Source organism: Pongo abelii, chromosome 20 (genome assembly GCF_028885655.2).
Source record: "Pongo abelii isolate AG06213 chromosome 20, NHGRI_mPonAbe1-v2.0_pri, whole genome shotgun sequence".
Lineage (NCBI taxonomy): Eukaryota > Metazoa > Chordata > Mammalia > Primates > Hominidae > Pongo > Pongo abelii.
In genome coordinates, this window is record NC_072005.2 from 13,529,213 (window position 1) to 13,549,826 (window position 20,614).

At 46.5% G+C, this 20,614-nt stretch overlaps 1 protein-coding gene and 1 long non-coding RNA gene across 6 annotated transcripts in view; one reads left to right on the forward strand and one right to left on the reverse strand.

Moving 5' to 3' along the window:
* CACNA1A (calcium voltage-gated channel subunit alpha1 A) overlaps window positions 1–20,614 on the reverse strand; it is a 409,889-nt gene that overhangs the window by 283,214 nt on the left and 106,061 nt on the right. For 3 of the 5 annotated variants that reach the window (XM_054538644.2, XM_054538643.2, XM_054538645.2), the window contains exon 3: window positions 16,181–16,474. The exons of 1 other annotated variant lie outside the window; for it this stretch is intronic. In XM_054538644.2, the coding sequence (XP_054394619.2) occupies window positions 16,181–16,474 (294 nt within the window). Of the gene's footprint in view, window positions 1–15,249; window positions 15,857–16,180; window positions 16,475–20,614 lie in introns of those variants that run through there. One more of the 5 variants, XM_054538647.2, reaches the window with a different exon arrangement.
* On the forward strand, window positions 9,304–11,172 carry LOC134760694 (uncharacterized). The gene is made up of 2 exons (XR_010138574.1): window positions 9,304–9,345; window positions 10,769–11,172. It is a non-coding gene; the product is annotated as an uncharacterized LOC134760694 (long non-coding RNA).

A 20,614-nucleotide genomic window follows, 5' to 3' on the forward strand; every position in this document is an offset into this window, starting at 1 on the left:
CTCTCCCCACCCAGAACATCAGCCACACCAGGGCAGGGATTTTTGTCCGTGTGTTTATTTCTCTCTGTGTTTTGTCCATCTATGTCCCAGTGCCCATGCCAAGGAGGAAATTAAGAGCTTGCTGGTCATTAGAGAAAAGTAAATGACCAGCAATGACTATCTGCTGAGAATTTACTATGTGCCACACATGATGTTTTATAGTCACCATCCATTTAATCCTTGCAACATTCCTGGAAGAAAATGCTACACGGCTTATCTTATAGATGACGAAACAGTGGTTAAGGTTAGGTAGCTTCCCAAAGGTCACACCACCAATACAAACCTAGTCCTAGCCCAGGCGTGGTAGCTCACACCTGTAATGCCAGCACTTTGGGAGGCTGAGGCAGGAGGATCACGAGGTCAAGAGATCGAGACCAACCTGGCCAACATGGTGAAACCCCGTCTCTACTAAAAATGCAAAAATTAGCTGGGCGTGGTGGCGCGTGCCTGTAGTCCCAGCCACTTGGGAGGCCGAGGCCGGAAAACTGCTTGAACTGGGAGGCAGAGGTTGCAGTGAGCTGAGATGGTGCCCTTGCACTCCAGCCTGAGCAACAGAGCAAGACTCCATCTCAAAAAACAAAAGAAAAGAAAGAAGGAAGGAAGGAGAAAGAAAGAGAGAGAAAGAAAAGAAAGAAGGAAGGAAGGAAGAGAGAGAGAGGAAGGAAGGAAGGAAAGGAAAGAGAAAGGAAAGGAAGGAAGGAAAGGAAGGAAGAAGGGAGGGAGGGAAAGAGAAAGGAAAGGGAGGAAAGGAAGAAGGGAGGAAAGGAAGAAGGAAGGAAGGAAGAAGGAAGGGAGGGAGGGAGGGAAAGAGAAAGGAAAGGAAGGAAAGGAAGAAAGGAAGGAAGGAAGGAAGGAAAGGAAGAAACCTAGTCCTAGTTGAGCTCAGACTCTGTCCCTTAACCATCGTCCCGTGACATCTCTTGCCCACTTCGCACACCAACCTCTCTGGAATGCAAATGGTTTCCCGGAGAAAACATGAGTATTTTTCCCTCTGGGTTTTTGTCCTTGCTGTGCCTTCACCTGTCTCATAAAGTTTCTCCATTTGCTAGATGTGTGACCTTGGCAAGCAGTGTTAGCTCTCTGAGTCTCAGTGTGCACATCTGCAAACTGGGGGCAAAAATAAGTGCCATAAGCTCTGGGGGCTGGGATGAAGTTCTCATAAACTGCCAGGGCAGTTCTCATAAATCTTAGGGGCTCATAAGCTCCCCATAGAGAGGAGCTACTGTTATTATAACTATTCACCAGAAAGCAGAGAGTTTCCATGTCCTCCTGGGACATGGTGCTTCCTCTTTATCAGGGATGGAGTGAAATCCTGACATGAGCAAGGGCAGGGGCCAAGAGAAGGGCCTTTCCGTCATGAATGTGGAAAATGGTCTGCTTGCTTTTCATCAGGTTTTGGGGGTTGAGGACATGGGGAATCCTGTTTGGTCAGTTAGAGGAGTTACAGCTGGTCCTAAAGCTTGGAGAGCTTGCACTAAATCATGTGGCTGCCATTTCGCTTTGAAATAAAGGGGCTGTCAAAGGGCCAGGTGTGGTGGTGCACACCTATAGTCCCAGCTACTCAGGAGGCTAAGCTGGGAGGATTGCTTGAGCCCGGGCGGTCGAGGCTGCAGTGAGCCATGATCGCACCACTGTGCTCCAGCCTAGGGGACAGAGTGAGACCTCACCTCTAAAAGTAAATTTTAAAAAGGGCTTGTCAGCACCAACAGAGGTACACAGAGGCACACACACACTATTGCACTGGGGAGGGAGGAGGCCGATACCTATAACACTAATACATCAGTCTCTTATTTGGCACCCACTGTGTGTCAGGTACTGTTTTGAGTGCTGCTTGAATCCTCACAACCACCCCACAAGGCAGGCACTAATGTTATACCACTTTTACTGATGAGGAAAGGGAGGCCCAGGGGGCTAAGCGATTTGCCTAAAATGATATGAACGGAAATAAGCAGAGTTGGTATTTGAACCTAGGCAGCCGGGCTCCACAGCGTCCCTCCCTCCACTACACTGGACTGCCTCAAGCCCCACACAGAGCCATGACATGCCTCAATTTCGACAGAAACTTGCTCAATCCCCCAAAGACATCGGTGAAGAATGTGCCTGAGAAAACAAAGGAAAGGGTATCCAAACAGCCCACAGAGATCTGAAAAATGCTCTATGTCTTAAGTCACCAAAGAAATGCACATGATACCACAACAGGATTCCACTTTCACTTATCTGATTGGTGAAGATGTAAAATCAAGGGAGGGCAAGCCTGATTGGGCCACGTGGTCAGGGAAAGGGGGCCTTGGAATTTGAAGGGGCACAGACTTCCCGTTTCTTGCAACCTGGCCCAAAGGCCTGACATATGACCTTGCCATACCATTTCCAGGAATCTGTCCAGGGAAACAGTGACAGAAGTGTGCAAAGACTTCTCTACCAGGACGCTCACTGCAGTGTGATCAGTATTGGTGGAAAAATGGCTGGTCTCAAAACAAATATACAAAAGGAAGCCCATTTTTGTTATGAAAATCAAAAAGTTTAGGTATATCGGGGGGAAAAAGGAGTGGTTATTCCATTTCCTTTGGAAAAAAACAAAATCCTCACCATAGTTCACAAAGCTCAGAACAAGCCAACCTTGTCACCTCCCTGCCCTCACCTCCTCCCATTCATCTGGCATACAGTAGGTGCTCAGTCAACATTTATGAATGAATGAACGCACTCCTCCCCATTCCCCTCCATCTCTAAGCTGATATGCTCCAGAGTCTCTCCCCTCTACATTCCTAAGGACGTGGGGACCAAGGGAATATAGAAACACAGTCCATACCAGCAGCATTCACCATGCCAGGAGACCAAAGAAAGTAAGGCACGATTTTCAAACTGGGCAACAGAAGGAGAAGGAGAGAGAAGGGGAGGCCGCCGCAGTTTTCATTCCAACATTTTCCAACTCTGGGTGAGATTTCCTTCTATATACTCATCTATATTTACATCAACGAATCTGTCGGTAGCAAGCCTGTTGCTTCTTGTGTGGGATCTAAAGTTCACAGAAAGCTGGCTTAGACACCCAGCTAGGAAGACAAACTGTAAATTAAATTTAAGTCACCCAAAAACCCTAAATCCACCCACTCCCCTTGAAGAAACCCATGACATCTATTACATCAAGATTTCTCAACCTTGGTATTACTGACATTTGGAGCTGGAGAATTCTTTACTGAGAAAGGCCGTCCTGTGCATTTTAAGATGCTGAATTGCATCCCTGGTTTCTACCAGCCAGATGCCAGTAGCATCTTGTCCCCTCCCCCTACATTCGTGACAACCAAAAATGTTTCCAGACATTGCTAAAAGTCCCCTTGGGGGAAAAATTGCTCCCAGTTCAAAAGCACTGCTTTACATGCAGCCCAGGAAAAATTCCAAACCATTTAACTGTTCTTTCTCTGTTCCTTGTCATCAACATCCTGAATATACCAGTCACCTGTTCTCAAAATTCCTTCTACAGATTCAAAGAAAGTGGTAACAACAGAGTTTCAATTATGGGCTTGGAGTGCCATATATAGACAAGAATTTCATTCAGAAAACTATCAGAACCTTGGACAGAGATTCACACACAGAGATGTTTACTGCACTGTTATTTATAATGGCAAAACAAACAGCTAGAGATTGTTACATGAATATAATACATGTATAAAGTGGAACATTATCAGATATTAACAACAGTCTTTTCTGGGGTTGCCACCAACCCATACAGCACCACTGTATGAATTTAAACAAGACACCCCTTTCTCTGGTTGTGAAATTAAACAAGACACCCATTTCTCTGATTGTGAACTTAAACAAAACACCCCTTTCTCTGTCAAAAATTGTCATAATAGCTTCATCTTGCTAGAACAAGATACTTAAGCTTTTAGCAGCTGGGGTACTGAAATAATAGACATACAAGCTCCATGATACTTATGATATGTGACATGCTATCTTTGTGCAGTGCACAACCTGTGCAACTATACATGGTGGCCCTTATTTTTTCAAGGATACCTAGTGGCATTGAAATGTGTTCCTAAAAGTTTCCATCCATAAAAAGGTATGGGATGAAGTGCATTAAAATGTCTTCAGAGATTTTTTGTGGATGAGAGAGTATACATATATTTTATATTCTTTTTTGTACATTAGATGTTCAGTAAATGAAGAGGATAGGCCTCTTGGAGGAGGTAACTTTTGGGCTGAGACCTAAATGAAGAGAAGGAGTTAGCCATGGGGAGACCTGGAGAAACAGTGATGCAAGCAGAGGAAATAGCTTATGCTGAAGAGAAGGAACGTCACGTAATGCGAATGACGTGGGTGTGAGTAAAAATGGTCAGCAGGGCTGAGACAGTAGACAATGAAAGGAAGGTAGACAATGAAAGAGATGAGATCAAAGACAAAACAGGGACCAGATCACATGAGGCCTTAAAGGACCCTGCTACATCAGTGTGTTAGTCCGTTTTCACACTGCTATAAAAGTAATTTATAAAGAAAATAGGTTCAATTGACTCACAGTTCTGCATGGCTGGAGAGGCCTCAGGAAACTTACAAATCATGGCAGAAGGCAAAGGGAAAGCAAGGCACATCTTACATGGCAGCAGGAGAGGAGAGAGAGGAAAGAGGCCCACACAGTTTAAAATCATCAGATCTCATGAGAACTCACTATCACAAGAACAGCATGGGGGAAATCACCCCTATGATCCAATCACCTCCACCAGGTCCCTCCCATGACATGTGGGTATTACAATTTGAGATGAGATTTGGGTGGGGACACAGAGAAAAACCATATCAATCAGTAATCTGTAATCTCTGGCTAGTGGGTAAGAATCTGGGGCATTTACCCAATCCGCTTGGAAGAGAAATAGTCTACCAGTCCACCACTACATACTATCCTATCCACCAATGGAGCAAAATCCAAGGAATTCCACTTTCAGTCCCAGTGCTGAAACAAAACCAGGTGCTTCCAGAATTTTAATAATCTTTGTTCAATAACACTGTTTACTTTCCTCACCATTACTCAATTAAATACTTATGCATGATATAGTGCAGGAACTTTGAGGGGATGTGAGGAAGGCAAATCACTGTCCCCTACCCTCCAGGAGCTTTCTAATTACACAGGTAAAACCTAAGCATACAATATTTATTTTTATTTTTATTTTTTTGAGATGGAGTCTCGCTCTGTCGCCCAAGCTGGAGTGCAGTGGTGTGATCTCGGCTCACTGCAAGCTCCGCCTCCTGGGTTCACACCATTCTCCTGCCTCAGCCTCCCAGGTAGCTGGGACTACAGGTGCCCGCCACCACACCTGGCTAATTTTTTGTATTTTTAGTAGAGATGGGGTTTCACCCTGTTAGCCAGGAAGGTCTCTATCTCCCAACCTTGTGATCTGCCTGCCTCGGCCTCCCAAAGTCCTAAGCATACAGTCTTATTGATTTTTACAAAAGTGTGCAAAATTCACTTGATATTGGAAAAGGTACAAATAAGGTGGTAAGCGGAGAGACTTGGTCATTCCCAAGTCAAACAGAACACCAAATATCAGGGAGACCCACACATAGACAACTATCCTTCCATACACCCTTATATCCAACATCCACCCATCCACCCACCCATTCAACCATCTATCATCCACTCATCCACCCATCCAGTCATCTATATTTTTACCCCTCAATCCAGTCTAGTCATCTGCCTATTTATTCATCCAGCCATATATTCACTCATACACCAACCCATCCAGTCATCCATCCATCTAGTCATCCATTCACCCATCCATTTGTCCACCCACCCATCGAGTCATCTACCAATCTACTTATCCACCCGCCTACCCATCCAATCACCCATCCTTCCTTCCTTCATCCCATCCATCCATCCACTCATCCATGCATCTGTTCAACCATCCATCCATCCATCCATCCACCCAGCCATCCAACACTAACTGCAGGAGATGCCTCCATCCCCCCAAACTACAAACATCCAGCTATGATCCATAATTTAAAAGACTGCATTGTGATCAGAAACAGGCCACAAGTCAAAAATTTGCATTCTGACAACTTTCAAAGACAACTCAAGTCTCTAAAGATTTCTGACCATTCCAATTTGTGTAAGACCCAAACACTCCATGTCCTTATAAGACCCTCACAGAAGCTAACCTATATTTGCTGCTCTGAAGTACTTGATATCTTTAAAGATGGTGCCCTTAGGGAGAAGGTAAGACTACAGACAGTATAGTTAGAGGAAGGGGAAGCTGTGGGGAGATTGGAGAGTCTGGCATTGGGGCATAGCAAATGAGAGAAAAAGATTAGCAACATGGAAGAAGGATTGCTGAGACATGGGGAAATTCCTGCTTGGGCCTAGGAATCATGGAATTCTAGTATGGACAATCAATGAGACCTTGTGATTGTGTTCTCCTTGGTTTATATATTGGAACAAAAGTGATTGAGCTGATCATTCAGAAGAATGGGTTAACAACACAGACACCAAAAACAACAGAGATCAAGGGAGTTGAAAGACTTGGCAAGAAAGAGCAGAATATTAACACTTACGCAGCACCTACTGTGTGCCACACACTATTCTCAGCACTGGGTCAGAGAAGCCCAAATATGGCCACCCACATAAGTCCATCCATCTATCCACTCTTCCATGTATAAACACATTTAGTGCTTACTAAGTGTCAGGCACCATTCTAAACATCAGATGTATTAACTCATTTAATCCCCCCAGATAGGAGCTATTAGGATCCCCACTGGAGCTATTAGAATCCCCACTGGGACAGACTGGGAAACTGAAGCACAGAACACTTAAGTGACTTGCCCAAGATCACACAGCCAGTGACTAGCAGAGCTGGGATTTGAACCCCAGCCACCTAGCTCCAGAATCCACGCTCTCAACTCAACCATGCTGCTTCTCTACAACCATATCAATTGCCAGTGTCTAAACCACAGGTTCTGATTTTCAGAATACAAGCAGGACCAAGAGCTAACTGGTTGACCCAGACTCTTAGAGAAAATGAGTAAACTGTGAAATGGCTTAGCTCCTGCCATAAATGCTGATGAATCTCAGCTGATTCTAGGAGAAGCTAGATTTCCAAGTACACAGACTAAAATTAACACCTCGAATTCATTCATTCAAAATTATTGATTCCTTACAGCAGCATTGTTCATAACAGCAAACAAACAAACAATCCCCTACCCTAAACTAGAAACATCCCAAATGCCCATCGTCCAGGAAAATGAATGAATAAATTGTATCATCACAGAATAAAATATTATATAGCAAAGAAAAGTAAAAGACCAGCAGTTACACTCAACAACAGAGATGAATCTTAAAAATATACAGTTGAGGGTTGGGCGCAGTGTCTCACGCCTGTAATCCCAGCACTTTGGAAGGCCAAGGCGGGCAGATCACCTGAGGTCAGGAGTTCAAGACCAGCCTGGCCAAGATGGTGAAATCTCGTCTCTACTACAAACACAAAAATTAGCTGGGCGTGGTGGCAGGCACCTATAATCCCAGCTACTGGGGAGGCTGAGGCAGGAGAATCACTTGAACCCGGGAGGCGGAGGTTGCAGTGAGCCGAGATCGCGCCATTGCACTCCAGCCTGGGCAACAAGAGCAAAACTCCATCTCAAAAAAAAAAAAAAAAAAAAAATATATATATATATATATATATACACACACATATATATACACATACATATATATACATATATATATATACATACATATATACACATATATATACATACATATATATATACATAGACAGTTGAGTGGGAAAAAAAGGTGCAAGTCCCAAAAGATGAAAAAGCTCAAAAACAAGGAAGGTTAAATTTATATTGTTAAAGCTGGGTACAGTGGTGCATGCCTATAGTCCCAGCTTCTCGGGAGGCTAAGGCAGGAGGATTGCTTGAGCCTAGGAGGTCGAGGCTGTAGTGAGCCATGATCATGCCACTGTACTCCGGCCTGAGTGACAGAGTGAGACTCTGACTCAAAATAAATAAATAAATAAAATTCACTGAGTTGGCTACTTCACAGGATGATTATATATGCCATGTGCTTTCTGGGTACAGTATCTTTTAACCTTCTTACAATTCCTTGGACATAGGACTACTGTCCCCGTTTTACAGAGGAGAAGACTGAGGCTCCACAACTGTGAGCTGGAGCTGAGATCTGCAGCCAGGGTGGCCCGTTCCCAAGCTCTATATGTTTCCCCTCCATCCAATATCACCTTCCCTCCTCTTTTCCTCCTTAGAGCCTCCACTCCTTATGCTATTAATCAAAAGACACATTCCTATGCAGACGCCACAACATGCCACGAACACATTTCATTGCAGTGATGGTCAGCATAGCCCTCCCACCCACACACACCATGCCCATCATTCTCACTAAAGAATATAATAAAGATCATGGAGATAAAAGAACATGACAGACTCTGGAAGATCAGAATCCATGTAACATCACTGCGGGCCAAGTTTTAAGTCTGCCCCAGAGTCTCATTGAAGACAAATCCATCCACTTTTACAAAAAGGTAACATCCAGACTTCACCCTCCTGCAAATGCTGCTCGTATGAAAATACTTTAAAAATCAGTTTAAAATTACATATATTTTTTTACACATAGGCCTAAAATGAGAACAGAACTTAACAGCCTGAATATTATTTACTGGCAAGTGGGTGACTAAGTTGGGTTTCCCTCATGGCTCCAGAGAGGGGACTCTTGAATACTGTTATTTGGGGGCTGGGGGTGGGAGGCTGCTAATTTCTAACTGCAGGTGCAGCCTGAGCAACAGGCACCTTTAAGGAAGACTCACGGCTGCTCCCAGTCTGAACAGCAGATAAAGCCGTGTCTGACCGAAGCGAGATGTCAAAACTTGATCCGGACTTAACTCAGGCATTTCCCTTCATAGCTGGAATCTCTCTTGTATTAGCTGCCTTAAAGACGGCTTCTAAAAGCTGCATTCTTTCCAATAAAAAGTCTTGGCTTTTCAGAGGGAATAAGTAACTGACTCTCCCCCTTTCTTGGTCAATGGCACCATCTCTTGCACCATTCTTCTCTCTCAGGTGTTAAGAACTCACCATTAGGGTGACCAGCGTCCCAGTTTGCCCAGGACTGTGAGTTTCCAGAGATGCTAAGCCCAGGATAGTCCCAGGCAACCCTGGCTGAAGGATCACCCTACTCAGATAAGAACTAAGGCCCAGTGGTTTTTGAAACCCAAGTTGCTGTGCCCACCCATCTGGTTCCCTCACCAGGAATGTTCCTTGTTTTTCCTATTTTTTTACAGAGTGAAGAGAAAGAAGACCAAAGTTTGGAAGGGGAAGGAGGTACCTAAATTCTAAACCAAAAGTTGAGCAAGTTATTCGGTTGAGTTTGCAGTGGACACCTGGGGTGGCCATCCTGGGCTACACTCTTGACTGGCCCCAAAGGAAGAGACAGGGCGTGGAAGAGGGGAAGAGGGAAGCTAATTATATACTTTAAAACTCCCTCACCTTGTCACCCACAGACGGAGGGAGGGACCAAAGGAGGAAAGAGAATTAATTTTATCTTAGACCCAAGGGAATAGAAAAATGGGTCAAGTGGCCACGAATTTTTTTTCCCCTGAAAGCTTCCAGAGAGAACGGAGAATGCAAAATGTCCAAAGGTGGCTTTAAAGAGTGCCACGCTCAGGTTAATCAATCCACAATGACCAGTCGCGGGGGGGCGGGGGGGGTGCTTCGCTCCCATTCCTACCCAGAAAGCCTCTTTTCTAGCCAGTTTCCAAAAAAAGAACACTGGAACCAAAATGACTCCCTGGTATTATGGCTCTTGTGTTTTGGGGTTTTTCTCTGTGCTGGAGACTGTGCTGGCCATTTTTCACGCACGACCCCATTTAATCTCCTGAGAGCCCTCCAAGGGAGATGCTACTAGAAGGAATATCCTCATCATGCATGTCAAGAAATGGGCTCTGGTGCCCAAGATAACATAGCTGGTGAATAATGTGAACCTGGGCCAGTCTGACCCGGAGTCCGGAGTGTTTTCCCTCTCATCTCTGCCCTCTTACAGAGCAGGCACCATCCCATCCAGCCCTTTTCTCAGGAGCTGAGCTGGCATTCTCGGAAATGCGTTACTGCACGGCTCTTAGGCTCTGATCATTTCTGGATGGAGTCCACCTTCCCGGCGGTGCTTTTTATTGCTGAGAAAGTGTATATGTGTGCTTGCTACTGGGGGGGAAACAGGGAGGGGGGAGACATAAGCCCTACGCACCCAACAGATGCCTCCCACTCCATCCCTGAAGAAAGACTTCATTCTCAAGGGGCCACTGCATCCAATCTACTCAAGCACTAACATTTCAGAAACCTTCATTGGTCTGATAATCTCATGGACAGTCTCTCAACCCCCTGCACTTAAAACCCACCAAAATCCTAAAACGTTGGCACAAGGGTAGATCAGATGTTATACAATTTAGTTAATGGGTGAAGACAGGCACTTTTTCTCATTTGCTCAGCAAACGTTTATGGGGCGCCTGCTTTGTCCCGCACACTGGGGTTGCAGTGGTGAAGAACAGGGTAAAGATCATGGGTCTCACAGCCTCAGAGCTTGACTTTTTCCTGGGGAATGGTAGAACTACCAGGGAGGGGTGGAACCCCACCCAAGAGAACCCCTTCTTTCTCTCTCTCTAGTGCAGGCACATAGCTTTGAATGACATCCTTAATCTTTCTTATTTCTCTGACTTGGATTTAACATTATTACTTCCATTCCTTTCCATAGATCCACATCCCTAATCCTAAGCCATCGAGGCCAGACGTGCTTTGGAATTCAGAACCCAGGGCTTTTAGAGGCATCGCAAAGACGGGAATGTAAAATGGTACAACCACTTAGGAAAACAGTTTGAGAGCCTCTTATAAAATTAAACATACACCTACCACACAACTCAGCAATCTCACTCCTGGGTTAATTTACCCAAGAGAAATGAAATGTATGAAATGAAATGTTCCCACTAAAACCCGTACGCCAATGTTTATAGCAGCTCTATTCATAATCATTGAAACTGGAAGCATCCCAATGTCCTTCGGCTGGGAAGCAAACCCTGGTCCATCCATATCATGGAATCCTGCTCAACACCAAAAAGGAAGGTGCTACTGTCACAGGCAACAGCATGAATGAATCTCAAAGTCTGAGTAAAAGAATCCACATTCAAAAGGCTACATACTGTGAAATTATATTTATATGACCTCCGGCAAAAGGCAAAGCTGTAGGGATGGAGAACAGATCAGTGGTTGAAGGGGCTGGGGAAGTGGGCTGCTGACTCAAGAGGGGCACTGTGGGGGTATTTTAGGGTTGATGAAACTGTCCCATATATTGATTTGGGTGGTGGCCACAACTACATCCATTTGTCAAAACTTGCAGACCAGTATGTCAAAAGGGTGAATTTTGCTACAAATAAATTATACCTCAATAAACCTATTTTTTTTTTTTGAGACAGAGTCTCAAATAAAAGTACAATGGTGCAGTCTCAGCTCACTGCAACCTCCGCCTCCCAGGTTCAAATGATTCTCCTGCCTCAGCCTCCCGAGTAGCTGGGATTATAGACGCACAACACCACGCCCGGCTAATTTTTGTATTTTTAGTAGAGACGGGGTTTCACCATGTTGGCCAGGCTGGTCCCGAACTCCTGACCTCATGATCCACCGGCCTCAGCCTGCCAAAGTGCTGGGATTATAGGCGTGAACCACCAGACCCAGCCCCTATAAATCTGATTTTTAAGGAAAAGAAAAATGATAACAAGATGTCTCTATGATCTAACCTGGATATTCCAACCTTAGCCCATGAACTTACCACATGGAGAATCCCTAGAAGCTAGCTAGAAAAGCAGAATCCCAGACCCCACCCAAATCCTGCTGGACCAGAACCATCCTGTTAACAAGACGACTTCCATGCACCTAAAAGTTTGACAGGACTACAACGCAGACCTAACAGTCAGGAGCTGAAGCAGCACCTCATCATCAAGCACATCTAACATTTCTGCTGCAAAACATACTCAAATGCACACCAAGTAGAATGAATGAAAACTGTAAATTAGGACTTCAAACTGAAGTCAGTTCAGGTTAGGTTTTATCTCTATATGAGATCGTCTTTTGGTTTTTGGAGTTTTTTGGATTGGGGAATTGTGGATAAGAAATTGCACCCTTTTTGAAAATACTCCCATTGGAAAAGCCATGCTAAATTTTACTTCGCAGAATTTTGCTCCTCTGGAAATACCAGCCAAGCCGGTCTAGTACAAGGATCACGTAAGTGACACCATCCTGCCCTCTACAGCAGTACCTTCTAGAACATTCTATCTCTCAAGACAGGCCAAGAGTCTGATAACCTGCTCCCATGTCTCCCAGCGCTTCTCATGCAGAAAGTTTCTCTTTAGAGAGCTTTTCTTTAAAAAAAAAAAAAAATGAGAGGAGTGCCAATCAGCCAATATCCACAGATGTCAAAGTGATGTCACCTGATGTCAATGTGACTTTAGGTGTCTTGTTAAGATTTCTGCAAACCGGATGAAAAGCTGGAATTCTACGTGTAATTCAGGAGACTGTGCATGATAATACACAGACCTGCTTCCAGTGTTCCTCCAATGGCCTGAGTTTCTACATCATGTTAAGTGGGAGACCTGGTGGCACAGGGAGGGCTGGAAAGATGACATTCACCTTGGCACTTGGTAGAAGGAGTGAGTGGCATTAAGTGGGGAGGGAACTCCAGGAAGGTGGACAGATGCTCCTTTTTGAGCTGACAGATCTGAGCTCTTCGGCAATCATCAGAGACCCTCATGGCCCTATTTGAATCACAATTCCAATCAATGAAAACATGAAACCAAGGTGTGTGGTCAAGATGGCTTGCTGCCTGGCATGAGAAAAACACGGCAATGTAAACCTGAACATCAAAGACTTCCATCTGGGTTTTCTCACTTAGGAAGAGGGGAAAAAAATGAAATAAATGAGGATTCTTAATTCTCATTGATGGCTTCAAGTTTGACCCACTGAGGGATGAAAGAGGAAGAAATCATAGTGACAAATTGCCCTGAGTGTGGAGAAAGCAAGACTGCATCCTTCACCAGTGTACCATGCCGGAATTTACATTTGGAAGTAGCACTCTTAGGCCCTGTGAGCATACAGACAAGTTCACGGATCATTCACTCACTTCTCTTCCACAAGTCAGGGAAGAACCTGCTTTCCATATCGACCTGCAACCCTTAGTCAACACCATTTCCAAATACACATCCCACGACACACACATCAAAAAGTAGCAGGGGCGATTCCACTCCTATCTAAGAGAACTGTGAGAAAAAAATAATAAAAGACACAATGGCACAAACAGAAATGACACAAATGCCCATCAACAGCAGAATGGATAGATTGTGGTAGAGTCACATACACAGACGTGAGCAAAAGAAGCCAGTGGCAAAAGAACGTACTGTGTGACTCCATTTACATGATGTTTAAAAGAGGCAAAATGAACCTTAGAAGTCAGGTGAGCGGTACCCTTGTTGGGGGAGCGACTAGGAGGCGGTATGGGGAGGGGGACTTCCAGGGGACTGATCGGGACCTGGGTGCTGGATACGTGGGTGTGTTCATTTTGTAAAAATCTATGAATCTGAATATATGTACTTGCCTGTACATATATTAGACTTTAAAAGTTCAGAATAAGTACCTACACACATTTTTTTTTTCACTCTCAGGATATGCTTAAACATTTTTTTTTTAATGGCAGAAATATTTGGATAAAAAAGTAAAATGTTCTGCCCTGGTATCGTGACTCTGACATTCCACGTGGTCTTTCTCTTTACACTGGCCTGAACTCTTTTATTCACTACCTCCCTCCCCAGGTCTCTGTCCATCCCCTCTCATCTCCAACCCTCTCACCCACCCCGCCACCGCCCTCCGCTCCATCCAGGACAGAGAAAGCTCAGTCCTGGATGACCCAGCTCGATGACAGATTGTGGGGTGGGGAGTTTTCCCTTCCAGAGTAGGGCTGTATAATGTGTTTGTTACCTCGGGCCAAAGAGAACAAAAACAGTCTGCAGAGAGCAAAATGCACAAACTCTTAAGAGCAAGAAAGCCCTGGGTGAGCTGGCCAGAGAATAGATGAAGTGGCAAGCAACACTCGCAATTCACCTGCCTCCCTCTCCCACGATTCCCCCTTCCGAGGGGCCGCTGCAATCCCCCTCTCCCCCAACAGCCCTCCAATCTGCAGGATTCAGGCTGGACAGAGGTAAGCTAAGGACACAGCAGAAGGGCTCCCCACCTCCTTCCTTTCCTCTTAGAAGTCTCCAAATCCAGGCTCCAGAAGGCGATCTAAAGCCATTTGCAATGAGGAAACCTGTCAGCCGAGCAAAGCCCTCTCACTCCTGGAGCTAACAGGGTGTGCACCCTGTCCTCCTGCAAGGCGCTCCCACCCCTCATTCTGTTGATGGGCAGAGTAATCACACCACCCCTGAGCACTTCAATGGGCCTGGGATGGGGAGGAATTGCTAACCTTAAGAACCAGCCTCTTCAAGAGGCTGAAACTTAGGAAGCAAAGACCTGGCACCTGCTTTGGGCACCAACGGAGATGGCATCGTAGTTAGAGGTATGCTCCCCTCAAAAGCACCTCTGCTGAACTTCTTAATTTTCCCCACCCTCAAAGTAGACCACTCACACACTCCAAAACCTCAGTGCCCTCTGTTGCAATCCCAGCACCCAGGATCCAAGAGCCAGGCTCGATTTTGAACCCCCCTGAAGTGAGTCCCTCTACCACCCGCCATGCTCCTCAAACAGCAACCCCCGGGGACCACACAGGGCCCAGCCCCGTTTAGTCTATAACTGCAAAACCACACACGAAAGGGATAGGGGACTCATCGCTGAGCCCCAGGGACCCATCCAGCCCGTTCATTTTTACACAGAGGGCAGCTGGTTGGAACCGTGCGGAGAAGCGGCACATCTGGGCATGGCACGGTGGCCAGCCAGCCTGGGCAGCAGGGTGTGTCCCCCCTCCTGGAATCTGGGTCATGCTTAGATAACTGCTAGAAAGCCCGACTAATTACCCACCCTTGCCTGCCTACATCTCAATAGATGTTAAGCCCTCCTCAAGATTTCAAGCAGGCAAGGATTTAAAGAAACACAGAAGATCTGCATTTTGACAGCAACTCCACAGACGAAAATGTGGGCTTCACCTTTTTCCTCTGGATCTTTGATTAAAAAAAAAAAAATTAAAAGGCATTTACCTACCTAAGATGTCCACATGGGTGCTGATTCTCCTGGTGTTCCCTCTTGGCTACTTGGGGTAGGAAAAGCTGGACATGGTGCTCTAGAATGGATCCACCACCTCATTTGCTCTTGCCCTGTCTTTCTTATTGAAAGTGTCCAGATCAGGTCTTCCCAGGCCAGGCGCCCAGATAAAGCAAATGGGATCTCTTTCTCTACACCCCCAAAGATGATGAGGTTCCCCAATCAGCGGTTAAAGGCAATGGGACCTACACACATGAGGGAAACATAAGCGCCCCCCAGCCCATCACTACCCTCTCCAGATCGGACCAGCGGCCCACCCTGGGGTATTCGCTCCGGCCAGTGCTGGCTTCTCAGTGTGAAGGCCACGGGACTCCCTCTTGCTCTTAGCCCTGGGAGCCCCCAAGCGCCCTGCCCTAAAAGTGCGGCGGCCCCCCACCTTGGGGAAAGAAGTAGTGGAGAGGCTGTCCAGCTTCCCCTGCATGGCCTCCAGTGAGCGACGGCCAAGAAAACCCAACCAAGGCCCCCATAGTTCCCCTGCCCTGGCCAGAAGCGCCCAGGCCCGAGCCCGCTCCAAGCTCACTCCGTAGAACTCCAAACCCTCCGGACCTGGCTCGAAAGCCCCCACCAAGGCCCCTGCACGACCCCAGGCCCCAGACCTCATTCTAGAGTCGGTCCTTGGGAAGGATCCACTCTCCGCTGCCCACCCCCCAGCCCCCCACAAACCCATTCCCAAGCCTCCAGAGTAGCTCAACCCAGCTCGGGGTGGAGAGATTCTTTCACACTCCTCCCGGTGCCCCCTCTCCCAGCCCCTGGAAGACCCCCCCCTCCCCACCTCCCATCAACCCCCGGGTCTCTCTCCCAGCCTGGAAGAGGGGAGGCGGAGGGAGGAGGGGGAGGCGCAGCTGCTGCTGGGGTTCGGGCAAAAGGATATGGCCATTCGGTGATCTTTTTGGCGTATTTTCTCACCACGTTGTCTTCGCTGAAGAGGAAGAGAGACCGGTTAACCGTGAGGCAGTTCTGTCGGACGGGGATGGGGTTGTAGAGTGCCATGGTCCGCGCTCTCTGCGCCATTGACTGCTTGTACATCCTTTGCGCCCCGGGCTGCCCGCCCTGCCGGCTGCCCCCGGCTCCTCGCCCGCCTCCGGCGCCCACGACCACCCCGGTGGCTGCCCCGGAGCCTCCTCCCCCGTAGCGGGCCGGCATCTCGTCTCCGAAGCGGGCCATTCTGCAAAGAGCAAAGGGCTCCGGGTTACGCTGCGGCGAACGATGCGGAAGACGCCGCCGCCGCCGCCGCCGCTGATGCTGAGGCTGCCGGGGCTGGGAGCGCGGCGGCTGGAGCTACGACTGCGGAGACGCTCCACGGCCCAGCCCATCGGGCGGCGGCGGCTCGGCGCCTCGGGTCGGGGGCTCAGAAGGCGGCTGCCCGGGCCGAGCCGGGGATAGCAGCTCGGGACATCTTCCTGGCTGACCCCGGAGAAGGAGGGGCGGGAGGAGGGTGCGGGGGCGGGGCGCGGGGGCCCGGGGAGGAGGGGGGAGGGGAGAGAGAAGCGAGGCAAAAAATAACCGAGGAAGGAATCCAGGCAATCCCCAGTCCACCCACTCCGGAAAAAAAAAAAAAAAAAAAAAAAAAAAGACAGTTAAAAAAAAAAAAAACCACCACCCAACGCACACCCCCTTTAAGACGCGAACGATTTGCAAAGGACGCCCCCCCCGGGACGCAGTGGAAGCTTCAAATTCCTCCGAGGTCCGGGTCAGGCTGGCATCTTGCAAAAGGAGTGCGCTCGGCCCATTAAAAAAAAAAAAAAAAAAAAAAATTATATATATATATATATTTAAAAATAAAGAAACACAAAACCCAGGTCTTTGCTGGGCGGGGAGGGCAGCAAAAAAAAAAAAAAAAAAAAAAAAAAAAAAATTAACTGCCCTTCTGTTTTGCTGGAGTTCCTAGACCTTAAAAATGCTGAAAGATCTGTAGCTCCAAAAATAAAATAAAATAAAAATAAAGAAGATGAAAGGGAAGGGAAAGAGAGGGGAGGGGGAGTGAGACGCTCCAGAGGGTTCCTAAGGAGTCTTCACACCGCAGGGTCCAGGTTAAAAAAAAAAAAAAAAAAAAAAAAAAATTTTTTTTTCTTCCTGAATCACCAGCGGCTGCCTCTTCTGTTCCCGGAGGAAATGTGAGTGTGTGTGTGCGCACAGCGTTTCGCTCAATGGTGCCTCATCTTGGGGTTAAATTGCAGCAGTGAAATCCTGAAAATTCCCAACAGGGGGAAAAGAGAGAGAGAGAGGTATGCGCCCTCCGCTTAAGCCACTCAATAGCTGCCCCTGGATGCGGCAATGCCCCTCCACCCTCCAAATCCCTCCACCTCCTCTTTCTCTAGGTTTTGCTAAAATAAGACCGGTGTGGAGGGTTGCGGGTAGAAGAAGGTAAAGAGGAAAAAAAATGGGCGCAAAGGTCTGAACCACTGGCTCGCAAGCGGAAAAGGAGAGCAATTGATGAGTTTAACAGCAGAAGGACCCACCCAGAGTGTCGACACATGAGGGCCCGCGACCAATCGTGGAGGCGCGGGGGGACCGGGCTCAGCGGAGTTTGTGGGGGAGAGAGGGGAGCGCCGCATGGTTGGGAGGCAGAGAGCGGGGAATTGGGGTGCTTCCTCCTTCCCTGGGAGGAAAGCCTGTTTTCCACCCGGTTCCATTTCGGTTGCAGACAGCCGGACGCTCCCCAGCATCTTGCAAGGAGAAGGCAGGATGGAGGCAAGAAAAAAACTTAAAAAACAGAAAAGAGAAGGGGATTTGTGTCTAGAGGTGCGATTCGTCAGTCTCTAAACAAATTTGCTCGGTTTAGCAAAAGACCATTTTTGAAAGCGGAGAGATTGGTTTGGGGTTACTTCTGTGAACGTTTCAAATCACAGGGACTCCTGCAAGTTGGAATTAAAGGTTTATTCTACCTTGGAGACCCCAGAGGTGACAAGTCTGAACTCCCAGGAGGAAATAATTAACCAGGTCCTAGTTGGCTGGATAGAGGTTCTGGGTGGTATAGTCTGCTTGATACTCACGTCTCTCCAGAACCACTTTGATTACTTCCCATTCTGCTTTTTTTGTGTGGTGAAATTCAATAAGCACACAGAAAAATGCATAAAACATAAAGGTACGGAGTTAAGAAATTGATCTGAAATGAACACTCATGAAACCAAATCTAGGGCTAGAAATGGAACACCACCACCTCTGCAGAACCCCCTTTGCCAACACGCTTACACAGCCCCTTATTCCAGCAATAATCACTACCTGACTTTATGGTATTCATATCTTGCTTTTTTTAAAAAAAGTTTGACTACCTTATTATGCATTCCTAACCAATACAATTTTACTTTGCTTCTTTTGGGCTTTTATTTAAATGGAATAATCATATAGTATATATTCTACAGTTTCTTGTTTCTTTGGTTCAACATTATGTCTTTAAGATTCATCTGGCAGGGCACGGTGTCTGTGCCTGTAATCCCAGCACTTTGGGAGGCAGAGCATGAGGATTGCTTGAGGCCAGGGGTTTGAGACAAGCCTGGGCAATATAGCAAGACCCTGTCTCTCCAAAAACCTTTTTTAAAATAAAAATTAACCAGGCATGGTGATATGAACCTGTAGTCCCAGCTACTTAGGAGGCTGAGATGGGAAGATCCCTTGAGTCCAGGAGTCTGAGGTTGCAGTGAGCCAAGATCAAACCACTGCCCTCCAGCCTGGGCAACAAAGTGAGACTCTGTCAAAAACAAAACAAAACAAAAACAAACAAAAAAACAAGATTTATACATCCTAATCTGGTTCGAATTTTAGAAAAATTCACCTGTTGTCACACATGGCTGTGATTCATTCACTTTCACTGCTGTATAGTATTTCATCGAGAGAATATGCCACAATTTGTTTATCCATCATCTTGTTGATGGGTATCTGTTTTTTTTTCCAGTTGGGGCTATTAAACATTACTGCCTCAGGTACCTTTGGTGCAGATAAGAATGCATGTCTCTAGGAATAGCCTTAGGTGTGGAATGTCTGGGTCCACAGGGTATTCGTATCTTCAAGCTTATAAGATGTCATCAAACTGTCTTGCAAATTGAATGTACCAAGAAACCATTGAATTTTCATGGAGCTTGTATAGGCAGAAAGGCCAAATGGAGAGGAAGGGGAAAAGGATGAAAAAGGCAAATATTCTTTCAAGCCTTAGCTAGTTAAATCCTAGTTAATTCCCTTCCCCCCTCGCCACCCCCCACACACATATCAGTATTCGGGTTCTTTTGGAACACTCTAGAAAGATGATATGTCTTCATATAAAGTCCCTGTTCTGTGCCAATGCACCAACTATTACACATTGCCCCATAGCACTTTCAAGATTTTCTAACTTGTCACGATATGGATGAAATGATTAAACCAAGAGTGACTGGAATTGCAAGGAGATGGAATAGTGTGGGATTCAGGGAGAAGGAGGGGCTTTTAAGGCACTCACCAAATATCAGTGATTTTTGTGCTTGACATTGTTTCAGATATAAAAGGTGAACAGCAACTAATATGAAACAAGAAGCAAGCCCATGTGCTTAGATGGGAAGAACCAGTCATATGAGAGGGCTGTGCTCTCTGAGTTGAACTTATAATTTGTTCTGATGGACCTCTCTGAGAAGATTATTCAGTTTTAGAGCAGGAGGATTACCTGCATAGATCTGTGAAGACCCCAGAGTTTTTCAGGAAAGAGTGACATCTCACTGATGGAGTTCCTGCCAGGGTAAATCTTCCACTGAGTCTTCGCAGCAGCCCCATGGAACAGATGCAAATACTGAGGGTGAGGGAGACTTAAAAACTTTGCCAAGGTCACTAACATGGATCTGAAACCACTTCTGACTCTTGTATTCTGTCGGACAGAGGGGAATTTGGTACAACCACTTTGGAAAACTGTTGGCTGGGTGCAGTGGCTCACATCTGTAATCCTAGTATTTTGATGGGCCAGAGGCAGGAGGATTGCTCAAGCCCAGGAGTTCGAGAGCAGCCTGGGCAACATAGTGAGACCCTACCTCTAGGGAAGGAAGGAAGGAAGAAAGGGAAGGAAGGAAGGAAGGAAGGGAAGGAGGGAGGAGAAAAGAAAGAAAGAAAGAGAAAAGAAAAGAAAAGAAAGTCAGGAAAGAAATAAATTAGTTGAGCATGGTGGTGCATGCCTATAGTCCCAGCTACTGGGGAGGCCAAAGTGGGAGGATTGTGTGAGCCCAGGAGTTTGAGGCTGCAATGAGCCAAGATTATGCACACCAGTGTGGGAGACAGTCAAGTCTCAAAAAATAAACAACAACAACAACAACAAACACATAAAAAGAAAAACTTTTTTGTCATTTTTGTT